Source organism: Stomoxys calcitrans, chromosome 2 (assembly GCF_963082655.1).
Source record: "Stomoxys calcitrans chromosome 2, idStoCalc2.1, whole genome shotgun sequence".
NCBI classification, from domain to species: Eukaryota; Metazoa; Arthropoda; class Insecta; order Diptera; family Muscidae; genus Stomoxys; species Stomoxys calcitrans.
The window spans coordinates 126,890,635-126,904,034 of record NC_081553.1 but is presented as its reverse complement, the minus strand read 5'-3'; the positions used below and the strand labels follow the sequence as shown (position 1 = coordinate 126,904,034).

The 13,400-nt window shown below is 39.5% G+C and overlaps 1 protein-coding gene across 1 annotated transcript; it reads left to right on the top strand.

Annotated features, from left to right (window-relative positions):
- The first annotated feature begins 2,665 nt into the window (after positions 1-2,665).
- Positions 2,666-11,785, top strand: LOC131994747 (uncharacterized). Its single transcript, XM_059361617.1, has 2 exons — positions 2,666-2,771; positions 10,948-11,785. The coding sequence occupies exons 1-2, from the start codon at positions 2,761-2,763 to the stop codon at positions 11,783-11,785; spliced, it is 849 nt and encodes a 282-aa protein (XP_059217600.1). The 5' UTR covers positions 2,666-2,760.
- The last annotated feature ends 1,615 nt before the right edge of the window (positions 11,786-13,400 follow it).

The window sequence follows — 13,400 nt, the reverse complement described above, 5'->3', positions numbered from 1 at the left end:
GTACAAAAACATCGTGCACAATTTGAAAACATTGATTGATTAATGCAGTAGCAACAACAACAATGCAATCACTATGTGTGGCTCTATAAATGCAACTCGGGCGGTGCGTAAATATGGGAGTTGTAACTATATCTGAACCAACTTCTACGAAACGCAATAATTGCAAAGTTTTGTTTTAGTCATGTTCAATACAAGTCAGTTATACTGATAAAAATATAATATACATAGTTTGCCAACACCTACTGGTATAATTCTACCCTCCACCATAGGATGAGGGTATACTAATTTCGTCATTCTGTTTGTAACACGTCGAAATATGCGTCTGAGACCCCAAGTATACATATTCTAGATCGTCATGTCATTTTAAGTCGATCTAGCCATGTCCGTCCGTCTGTCGAAAGCACGCTAACTTTCGAAGGAGTAAAACTGCTGCTTGCACAAATACCTTTTATAAGTGTTGGTCGGTTGGGATTGTAAATGGGCCAAATAGGTCCATGTTTTGATATAGCTGCCATGTAAACCGATCTTGGGTCATGAATTCTTGAGCCCCTATAGGGCACAAATCTCATCCGATTTGACTGAAATTTTGCACGTAGAGCTTTGATATCACTGCCAACAACTGTTTTAAGTATATTATAAATCTGTTCATAATCTGGTATAGCTGTCATATAAACCGATCTTGGATCTTGACTTCTTGAGCCGCTAGAAGGCGCAATAATCATCCGATTTGGAAGAAATTTTGTACAACGGCTTCTCTCATGACCTTCAACATACGTGTTTTACATGGTCTGAATCGATCTATACCTTGATACTGCTCCCATATAAACCGATCTCCCGATTTTGCTTCTTGAGCCCCTACAAGGCACAATTCTTATCCGAATGAACTGAAATATTACACAATGACTTCTACAACGTTCAGCATTCATTTGTGGTCCCGATCAGGCTGTAACTTGATATAGCTGGAGTAGCACAACAGTTCTTATTCAATATTCCTTGTTTGCCTAAAAAGAAATACTGCGCATAGAATTCGACAAATGCGATCCATGGTTGAGGGTATGTACTATTCGACCCGGCCGAACTAAGCGCTCTCTTACTTGTTCTCCATTCCACGCCCCTAACTCTGACTTTGTCGCCCCGAAAGGCTTCGCATTCACTAAGTTTACTGATGGCAATCTTTTGGCTTTCATGTCTGCTCTTTCATTCCCCCTTACTAATACAGACCTTTCATCCTCAGAGTATGCGTTAATCTCCTTCTTACACTTCAAGACTGATAGTGACGTTACCGTTCGGTGTTGCCCTGATGGCGGGTTTACTGGCCGTAAAGATGGCCCGACCCACTTTTCTTCCTCCAACTGTATTTTTATTTTTTGTTGGTCCTTGAAAATGACCCATCGACGAAAACATTTGACCATAATGCAAAATATTTGGTCGATTTTCCCCTCATAGTTTCAATTTAGTTTTTCTTACTTGTTTCCAAAATCTCATAAAAATCCGATTTTGTAAATCGATTTAAAAACATTAAAAAAATTAAACGTACACAAAAAAAAACAAGTAAAAATGTGATAAGTTGGACCATGCCGAACTTTGGATACCCACCACCAAGGATATAAAAATCCTATTTTTATACCCACCACCGAAGGATAGCGGGCATATTCATCTAGCCATTCAGACCTTACAAAGTATATGTATTTCGGATCGTCGTAAAATACGAAGACGATTTAACGATGTCCGTGTGTCTGTCCGCATATCCGTCACTTTACAGCCTTCAAAACTTGAGATATTGAGTTGAAATTTGGCACGGATACGTCTTTTTGAAGCCCGCTGGTTGATATCTTTAACGGGCCAAATCGGACCATATTTGGATATAGCTGCTATATAGACCGATTTTCCGATAAAGGCCATAATGCCCACAAATGCTTTATTTTTTATCCGATTTCGCTGAAATTTTAAATAGTGAGTAGGTTAAAGCTTCCCGACATCTGACCTAAATATGGTTCAGATCGGACTATATTTATATATAGCTGTCATATATACCGATCTGCCGATAAAGGGTCTAAAGCCCATAAAAGCTTTATTTATTAACCGATTTCGCTGAAATTTGAAGCAGTGGGTTATTTTAAGCCTCTTAACATCTGCCCTAAATATGGTTTGAATCGGACTATATTCAGATATAGCTGCCATATAGACCAATGTTGAAGCAACTTCAACAACATTTTTGCAGTCATTTTTATATAAGTCATAAACATCTTTAGAATAAGGCAAATGAATTATATTGAATTTAACCATTTGAATTTTCTTTAACGTTAATTAATATAAGATTGGCAACGCTTTCATCCTAATATGTATCGCAACGAATTGATTACTAACTAGTACGTACTAAACCCCCTTTTTGTCTCTTTCTAACATTATCTATACGGCTGAAATACTTTACTAAATCAAAAGGGCGTCTTTCGCGCTTGCTTAGCCTCAACTAACTTCACTTGTGCAGCATCATCGTTAGGAGGCGGTAAGCAAAGAAATCGCTAATAAACTGTTCCACATTAGCAAACTGAAACCTTGCCTTTTTTCTTCTTCTTCTGTACTTTCAATGGTAAATTGTTACGGTTCTGGAAGCATCCAATACAGTCCACTCATCACAATTACTACCAGAATTGTACATGGTCCATCGAACCTGGAAAGAACAAGTGAATCTATAAAGCTGGGATCACGTCCACCGCTCTAGTTTAAAAACAAATTATTCTATAACTTCCATAGAAGACAATGGGAAAAAGGTACGTAGGATTTATTAATGTGTGAACGGATAGGGATTTGGCGATTAAATTTGAATGTTACATGACATGAAAGTCCAAAAATAAAAAACTGTCTTTTGTACTGTTGAAACCCAAAAAAGGCGCACATAGTCCACATGAATAATTCTCAATGCTCTTGTCAAAAGAGTTTCTTGATGATACCTTCGGAAACTAATTTTGCTTCACGAGCAAAAAATATATGGAAATCGAATCTTGCTTCACAAGCAGACTATATAAAGATTTAATATTGCTTCACGAGCAAAAATATATGAACGATCGAATCTTGCTTCACGAGCTTAAGATAATCTTCAGAGCATTTAATTTTATGAGACTATAGGAATAAATAGACATAAAGTGTGTATTTGCATTGCTGTTTTCTAACCCAGAACTTAAGAGTACGACTGTTATCTAAGTTGCTGTCATTCCAATCTGTCTTTGCAACAACAAGAAATTGCAGATTAGAGAGTAATACTCTAATAGCACTGGTGTAATTTGCACACTTTTGTTATACATAAGTGATCGCAAAGAGACACAATTTTTTTTTTTTTTTTTTTTTTTACTTATACTGATATACTCGTAATTCTCGAATATATAAATTTTGTTGCACTTCACGCCCACGCCGCTGCTGGCATACATAATTCTCTACGTACAGAGGAAGAGGTAGAAACGAAATCTCATCACGGACGCTCTTCCCTTTGCCATTGGATTTGTCATTTCACACTGGCTTAACTAACAGGCTCCCAATCCTATGCGACTACGGTTGAGACCTCTAACTTTCCATTACTGACTCTCTTAGATTGAGACTTCTTCCACTCCACTGCAAATACATAAAGCCAAACTCATCTCTTATACGTACAGAGCCGTGCTGATCTGCAGACGAATACATTCAGGCTGCTAGAAGACCAATGAGAGGCGATTCCTCATTTAGTTTTTTGAAGCGAGGCTGCATGGATGGTGTATGAATATGAAGAAATAATCTTTAGAAAAGAGAAAAACAAAAACTTTTTCGTAATAGAAATGTCACTTTGCATTTAGAATTCGTCTGAAGCGGACGCTTCGGGATTCGATGCTTAGTCATCGTTATACACAGTACAGTTATAACTGTACATTGGTTTTAATTCTGTATTTTTAATACACGTGTTTTAATTTACAGTTGGTGGGGACACCAACTTCGGAAGTACAACCTGGCATATAGAGTCGTACTCTGCCATTTCGATTAAAGTCCAAAAAAAAAAAAAATAATAGAAATGTGGAAGATTCTAATTAGAAAACTATTGAGGTGAACGGAAATAAAGTTGAAAGTGTATAGAAAGTTTAAAACATAGTTGTGGCAAAATCTAATTAGACAAGTTTGTTCTTACTGAAATTAAAGCGTGTGTAAAAAGCAAGGAAGTTTCCGGTTTAAAGAAAAGAAAAAAGAAAAATTGTGCCTTAACATCGATTAGCATCCATTGAATAATTGAATTCCATGTGCTAGAAACGAAAGGGAAAAAGCCCCAAATACATCATAGAATTTGTTGGAAATTGGAGACACATGGAGTATTAGCGGCTAAGTCAGACAAGAAACCGGTATGATTTGCAAAAGGGGGAGAGAAGGTTAGCGGTGAGTGCATTCATGTTACAAAGTATACATACGAGGGCCGTTTGTGAAGTCACTACTGAAATTTCATTCTTCATAGAAAAGCTGTTTTATGAATGTTGCTACTTTTCCTTGAACCTTACCTTTTATCATGACAATTTTCTATTTTCATTGAAACAATGGTTTCACGTAAGTTTCATTGACAAAATTTTATAAATTCCTATGAGAAAATCAATTTAAATAGTTGTTGGCTTTCAGTCCCTGAAAAACACGCGATATTGCCAAAAAACGCTACATTTTCTAAATAAAAATCTGGATAGAACGAAGAATTCACGAAATTATCTGGAAGTCAAAAGGAGATTGTATATTTAAAATTGAAAGTGTCCAACAGGTGTCATGTATGACAAGTGGCCAATCACAGCCGGGAATTGAATTAAAACGAATTTGTCAATAATACACCGGTTGGAAGATGAAACATGTATTGTTATGTGTAGACAGATGGCTACGATGCTCCTACAAATTTCATACATGAGGAGGAAAGAAATTAAACACGAATTAAATTTTAGAGATATATGCGCATCAGGTTATGAAGTTATCTTGATGAAGTTTGACATCAATACTTGAATATAATATTTGATGCTTATATTGACTCACCTATACTTTGGGATGAGAATATATGTAGGTCATATATCGAATAATAAAGGACAATCCACGTCAATGCACATACATATATATTATCCCAGGAAACGATTACTCTGTTACCCACTTACCCAATTTCTCGCCATGAAACCATAAAATGGTTATTTTCTAAATAAACAGCTTATTAGAGAGTACCGCAACATTGGAACCCTTATTTGTATTGAACCCATTATGCTACCTTAATTTTTTTCCTATTTACCTCCAGTCGATTATTTTCAATCTAAGCGCATGAATTTATTTACCATATTGCTTACCTGAATGAATTGTATGGGACTGAACCCATCTCTCACCTGTATTTTTACATTACACCTTATATGTCCTGGCTTGGGATATAGGTGACACTTGACATACTATATTTCATATGAATTACCAATTGACACCTTAGGAGCCATAGAACTTTGGTTTATTTATCTATTTCGGAGATAAGAGACTTAGTACGGTGAACCGGAAATATTAGCACTGAACTTTGGGATTAATCGCTCCGCCGCTGAGGAGGAGAGCACGTTGAATCGGGGTAGAAGAAGTCCATAGCACGCACGCGTTACTATTCAGAGTTCCTTTCTGGAAGAAGAGCTCAGGAGGAAGTCCCAAGACGTTTGGTGGAATTTTTTTTTTTCTCAGAATCATTTTATCACGAATGGCTTAGTGACTGGGAGAAAGAGAGTGACCATATTTCGAAGGAGACCAGTATACACAAGTTCCGTGCTGGGGTTTTAATTGGTTCACTGCGTTTTAGGATCATCCGTTAAGACCTGTAACCGGATATATTTGACCAAGTTGAATTTTGTACTATATTCACGTTGGTACGGAATTCCTATGATCGCGATTGGTAATTGATGTTTTGTTATTGGACCTGAGTTGTCTTCGGCGGTTTTCGAAGAGCAATCTGTGTTGAGTTCGAGTAGAGGTCTATATATTACCCTTTTATTTCACTGATAAAGGTACCATTTGAGGTTATTTGAATAGGCCATTATTTGTTATACTCTCAAATTTTGTAGTTTGTTTGGTATTTCGTCGCTTCTCACATTCAGCTGAAGATGAGTTCCCAGAGGTTTATCTTTTTTTCGGACCAAGTGGTCACTTTTTGCGCCAATTTTTCTGGAATTCCCATTGAGGATCATACTGCATCTAGTTTGCAGGTCGAACTAGATGACTTGGAGCGACGTTGGCGTCAACTGACACAGGTTTATGAGACGGAGATGACGTCTGAAAAACCTGAGTACACTCAAGAGGTGCGCAATGCGATTCACTCGAAGTTCTCTGAATCTTGTAGGGCATACAAGGCCTGTAAGGCGGCTATTCTTGATTTGGTTCAAATTGAGAGGCAGAAGCTGGAGAAGTCTAAGGCGAAGGAGGAAACAGAGACTAGGGCTACGGAAGATGGGGGTTTCGTTGTAAAAGTCCCGCCATGCGACACTGAATTTTTTAGTGGTGGCTACGATAAGTGGCCGAGTTTCAGGGACATGTTTACGGCAATTTATGCCAAACACCCCAAATTGTCTCCTGCGCAGAAGCTATTCCACCTTCGGTCAAAGACGCGTGGGGAGGCAAATCAGATCGTGAAACAGTTTGCGCTCACTGATGAAAATTTCAAGTTGGCTTGGGAGGCTCTGCGATCGCGTTATGAAAATAGACGCATTCTGATAAATTACCAACTTAGGAGAATTTTCGAAACTGAACACGTATCCTCAGAGAAAGGGAAGGCTTTGAGGAACTTACAATTCACAGTTAACAACTGTCTGACTGTTCTAAGGTCCTACGGTTTATCTGTTTTATCATGGGACCCTTTTCTTGTTTTCTGGGTGTCGTCCAGGCTGCCGGACGAAACACTTACTGCTTGGGAGAATTCAATAGATGACCACAAATCAATGCCAAGTTGGAGTCAACTGGATGATTTTATCGCGAAAAGGTTAGACATGTTAGAGTCAATTTCCGATATGAAGAGACCGACGAATTCTTCTCAATCTGCTCACAAATCTCAGAATTTTCACACGAAGTCGGATTCGAATTATCGCCCATGCAAAATTTGTCGACAGAACCATTCTTTGAGGGGCTGTCCACAATTTAAGGCTTGGCCACTGGGTAAGAAGAAAAAGTTTGTTTCTACCAACAAGATTTGTGAGAACTGTCTCTCCTACGGACATCAGGCTCAGAATTGCCAAAGCGAAAAGTTGTGCCAGACTTGTCAGCAATCACATCATACTATGCTACACCCGGATCCCACTGGCCTCGCCGGAAATAGGAATTCAGGTGCAAGACATACAAGTGGAACAACCGGAAACAGCTCACAAAACAACCAACATGAATCATCCTCATTTCACGTCGATGCACAATATGAGGATGAGCCATCTACTTCCTATGCCGCCTATGATGATGTATCGAATGTCCAATCTAATTTTGCAAACTCCGGACAAGAAACGGTTTTACCTACCGCCTTAGTGAACATCGAGCACTTGGGAACATTGTTTGCCATTCGGGTATTTGTTGATCAAGGCTCTCAGGAGTCCTTTATTTCAAGTCGAATTGTTAGACAACTTTCAATCCCCACTAAAAAGTCGTTAACTCGAATATCTGGGTTAGGAGGAACCGTTCTGGAAAACTCATCTAAACTGTGTGATGTTACTCTGCAGTCCCGAAAGTCTGACTTCAAATTACGCACCTCGGCCATTGTTATTTCCAATCTGAAGCATTTAATGCCAGGTGCTCCCACCCAAATTTCTGATTGGTCGGCGTTAAATCGCCTGGAATTGGCAGATCCAAACTTCTTTAAGCCTGGCCCCATAGATATGTTGCTTGGAAGCGATATTTTACCGTATATCATTAAATCTGGTGTTCAAAAGAATGTTTCTGGAAGTCTTTTGGCACAGGAAACGGAATTTGGGTGGCTGATAAGTGGACCACCAAGACCACGCTCTGTTACAACATTTGCTTCCTGGGTGGTATCCACTGATACTCTAAATGACGACATTCGAAAGTTCTGGGAAATAGAGGAAGTTCCAATTGCAAAACCTCTTTCTGAAAGTGATGCCCGGTGCGAAGAATTTTTCCGAAAGACAACTGATCGTCTGCCTGATGGGAGATACAGGGTCCGCCTGCCATTCCGACAGGATTTACCGCCTGATAGAGTACTCGGATCTTCGCGACGTATTGCTATGGGACAATTCTTTCGTATGGAGAAAACTCTTGGACATTCTCCTGAACTTGCCAAAGAATACAAAAGGGTATTATCTGAATATTTAAAGCTTGATCACATGGAAATCGCGCCATCAATGGAAATATGTGAGAACAATCGCTACTCTTCTTTTTATCTACCGCACCATGCTGTGGTTAGATCTGAAAGCGTCTCCACCAAATTAAGAGTGGTATTTAACGCATCCAAAAAAAATGACGGCTAATCACTCTAAAATTCTTCAACACTTGCCCCCGGAAGACCTTCTTACAGAAGATTTTTTGAAAATCGAAGAAACAAGCGATACCAAAACATTAGGCATTCGATGGAATGCTATGTCTGATCAATTTTATTACAAAGTCACCAACATTTCCATTCCGTCTACTCCGATTACTAAACGGAAAATATTGTCTATAGTTGCTAAACTATTCGATCCAGCTGGTTGGTTAACCCCGATAATTGTATTGGCCAAAATTCTCATGCAACAGCTTTGGATTGACGGCACGAACTGGGATGAGGAAGTCAAACCACACTCCTTGGAAAAGTGGAATATGTTTCTTTCAAATTTCAATGAAATTGAGAATATTAAAATTCCTCGGTGGATCCATTACGCCCCAGAGGCAAGGATTCAAATTCATGGCTTCTGTGACGCTTCTGAGAAAGCATACTGCGCCTGTTTGTACATTGTATCAACTATTTCGGATAGCGCTACAACATCGTTTCTGTTAGTTTCCAAAAGCAAAGTGGCACCGTTGAAAACTGTCAGTCTTCCCAGGCTGGAATTATGTGGAGCTACACTGCTATCAAAATTGTTGAAATCAGTTCGTCAACATTTAAGCTTCACTGTTTCAGAAATATATCTGTGGTCAGATTCTACCATTACATTATCCTGGCTACAAAAACCTCCATTTTACTGGAAAACCTTTGTTGCCAATAAAGTTTCCGAGATACTAGAAAACGTTGGAAATGTCAACTGGAGATACGTTCCAACCAAGGATAACCCTTCCGACATTGGTACTCGTGGATGTACTGCGTCAGAACTAGACGCAAATCATTTATGGTGGCATGGACCACAGTGGCTCGTCAAACCATCTGAGTTTTGGCCTAAGCAAATGACCTACAAAGAGGCTTTTATCGAGAAAAAGGTTATTACCTGCCAAACACAAGTGATTGACGATATACTGGAACGGTTCTCATCTCTCGATCGGGCTCTACGGGTAATCTGTTTCATGCTGCGATTTGCAAGGAGATGTCAAAAAAGGAACTTCCCGGAAACAGAAAATGTATTCATTTCTCCGCAGGAGATTATTTCTACAAAATTTCGATTAGTAAGACTTGCACAGATTTCATACTTTTCTGCCGAATACCAGGCCCTTGAGTCCCACCAACCTATTAATTGCAAAAGTAGGTTATTGACTTTAAATCCATTTCTCGACGAACATGGTCTGCTGCGAGTAAATGGCCGCTTGGCAAACTCGGACTTAAGCTTTAACGAAAGATTTCCCATCATAGTGCCACAGAATTCCAGGTTTTGCAAGCTGTTTATTGATTATACACATAAGATTCTTTTACATGCGGAGCATCAAACCATGTTGCGTGCTATTCGACAGGAGTTCTACATCATTCGCCTAAAGAGCGCTGTACGTCATTGTGTCAGGAGTTGCAAAATCTGTACCGTTTATAAACATCGAGTGAGAAACCAAATTATGGCTGCATTACCGGCTGAAAGATGCACATTCTCTTTGCCTTTTACGCACACTGGACTTGATTTTGCAGGTCCGTTTGAATTGAAAACTTCCAAATTGCGAAATGCGAAATTGCAAAAGGGATACGCTGCTATATTTGTCTGCCTATCGACCAGGGCTATTCACTTGGAGGCCTGTTCAGACCTTTCCACTGAGGCCTTTCTTTCCACCTTTAATCGTTTCGTAGGACGACGGGGGTTTCCTAAAAAAGTCTTCTCAGACAATGGTACCAATTTCATTGGAGCAAGTAGATCTCTCTTAAGGGAATACAAGGAGTTCCTCAGAAAGGCCGAGAAATCGGTTGCAGAGAAGTACGGAATGTACGGGTTTTCCTGGCATTTCATTCCACCCCATGCTCCACATATGGGTGGCCTGTGGGAGGCAGCTGTAAAGAGCATGAAGGCTCATTTACGGAAAGTTGCCTCCAATCTCAAATTTACTTATGAGGAATTTTCCACACTGTTGGTCAGGATAGAAAGTGTGCTTAATTCCAGACCATTGTCACCAATAAGCGAGGACCCGACTGATCTTATTCCTTTAACCCCTGGCCATTTCATAAGAGGAGCAGCGCTTATGGCGATCCCTGAAGAGTATTCAGACAATCTCTCTTTGATGAATCGCTGGCAAAGACTGAAATCTTTGCAAATAATGTTTTCTAAACGGTGGAAAAACGAATATGTTTGTGAACTACAAAGAAGATATAAATGGAAATCATCTCAACAAAATTTAGAAAAGGATGACTTCGTTGTGGTCAAGGAAGACAATTTACCCCCTACTGAATGGTGCTTAGGTAGAGTTATCAAAGTATTTACTGGGCAAGATTCAAAGGTTCGTGTGGCGGAAATACGCACACAGAGGGGTACAATTGTTCGACCCTTGGTTAAACTGTGTATCCTTCCAAAAGCTTAGTTGTCAAATTTCTCCAAATCCGTTCACACATTAAATATACCAAATCCTACATTTCAGCTCAACATCTAGCACACCAAAGTGTCGTATCTGCGAGGAAAGACATTTCCTAAAACATTGTCCCAAATTTCAACGTATGCCTGTCTCGGAACGACGGAAGGTCATAAGAGAAAAAGGCTTTTGTTTCAATTGCCTATGCACTGCACATACACGAAGCTGGTGCCCATCCAGGCAAAAGTGCATGGTATGCCAACAAAATCACCACACTATGGTTCATACCGACGACAAATCCTCTGGAACCAAACAACAAAATCGGAATGCCCATTTTAAGACGAAAGGAAACGGAAGAAGCGATTCAGCTCTTCGGGAAACACCTGTAGCCTCTAGCCGTCAGAAACACTTAAATGAGCGTTTGAGCCGACGTCCAACAATGCACGTTTTCCTTCCTACTGCTCTTGCTCGGATCGTGACATCTACTGGTCCAAAAAAAGCGCGATTGCTGCTTAGCTCTGGAGAAGCTCAGACCGTGGTTTTGAAAGAATTGGTCGAACGCCTTAATGTTCGCACTACTAAGCGAGATGGCAAAGAGTATTGCTGCTTAAATCTGGAATCGTATCATGACCCTTTAATAAAAATTCAGATTCATGGTTTAGTAAAATCTCAATTTCACACCGTGCTACCAAAAGCCACTAATGAGCCAAAACTTAAAGCGTTGTACGACCATCTAACCGACCTGGCAGACCCACATTTTTTTCACCCATCGAATATTGAAATCATTGTGGCGAATGATCAACTATCCAAAGTTTTACGAGCTGGCCTAATCCAATCGTCTTCCAATATGCCACTAGTACAGAGTACCATCTTTGGCTGGGTCATCTCAGGTGCTTGTCACTACTGATTTTGCAGTGTTGCAAGGCGGCCGGCATGTTGAAGCAACTTCAACAACATTTTTGCAGTCATTTTTATATAAGTCATAAACATCTTTAGAATAAGGCAAATGAATTATATTGAATTTAACCATTTGAATTTTCTTTAACGTTAATTAATATAAGATTGGCAACGCTTTCATCCTAATATGTATCGCAACGAATTGATTACTAACTAGTACGTACTAAACCCCCTTTTTGTCTCTTTCTAACATTATCTATACGGCTGAAATACTTTACTAAATCAAAAGGGCGTCTTTCGCGCTTGCTTAGCCTCAACTAACTTCACTTGTGCAGCATCATCGTTAGGAGGCGGTAAGCAAAGAAATCGCTAATAAACTGTTCCACATTAGCAAACTGAAACCTTGCCTTTTTTCTTCTTCTTCTGTACTTTCAATGGTAAATTGTTACGGTTCTGGAAGCATCCAATACAGTCCACTCATCACAATTACTACCAGAATTGTACAACCAATCTCCCGATTATGAAAGTGGAGCTTTTTGGACATTCAGATCTAATGGGGTCAAGATGAGTGAGCCAATTAAGAAATGGTCTCGAGAGGTCGTATGGTTTTTGAGAAGTTGTACTTATTGGACGCGAGTTGTGCCATGCTGTAATTTTTACCAATAGGCTCTGGAATTCTTTAAAGATATGCTTGAAGTTTCCGAAAACTTTTCTAAAGTGACTTTTACTCTCGCCTCCCAGAGTCCACCCAAATGGAGAGCTCCACGCGGAATAAAATGCTGCATTTTGTTCTGATAATTGGACTCCACAGCCTCTTTAGAACTTAAGAACTTTTAAGGAATGTTCTTGCCAGTATTTTGGCAGCTCAAAAAAAGTTTATGTAATTTTCTGAATAGAGATGTGTGCAACCATTCCTCGAGGTCAACTAAGGGATTATCTCCTTTTTTTTCGTGAGAGTCTTTACATAATAAACTCAGAAAAAACAAGTGGAAGCGCATTAAGTTCGGCCGGGCCGGATCTTATATACCCTCCACCACGGTGAAATATGGTCCAAACTCGGCACGGACGTCGAGTGGTGCAATACACACAATTAACGGTTCAAGTTTGTAAAACAGAATATTGGTCTTTATGGCTACTTTATCCAAATACACACAGATCTAAGTCATTTATAGCACATGGAAGTCAAAAAACCTAACATAGGTCACTATGCCTTTTATGGGCAAAAACCATAAATCGGGGATCTGTTTATACGAGTATGGCAGCTATATCCAATTATGGAATTATCTGGGCCATACTGTACATGTATATCGAAGAGACTAACACAGCTCATTATGCCAAATTTCAGCGCAAATCGGGTATAAAATGCACCATTTTATGGGAACAAGACCTTAAATTGGGTAATGGCAGCTATATACTAATATAGCCCAATTTTGACCATATTCGATAGGAATGTCAAGGAGTCTAACGCAACAATTTGTGCAAAATCTCAGTGGATAATACGTTTTTTTATGGCCAAATGCTTCAAATCGGGAGATCGGTCTATAGGACAGCTATATCTAAAAACCGACTTAAGTTGCCATATACGGCACTGATGTCGAAAATCCTAACATAGGTCACTGTGCCAA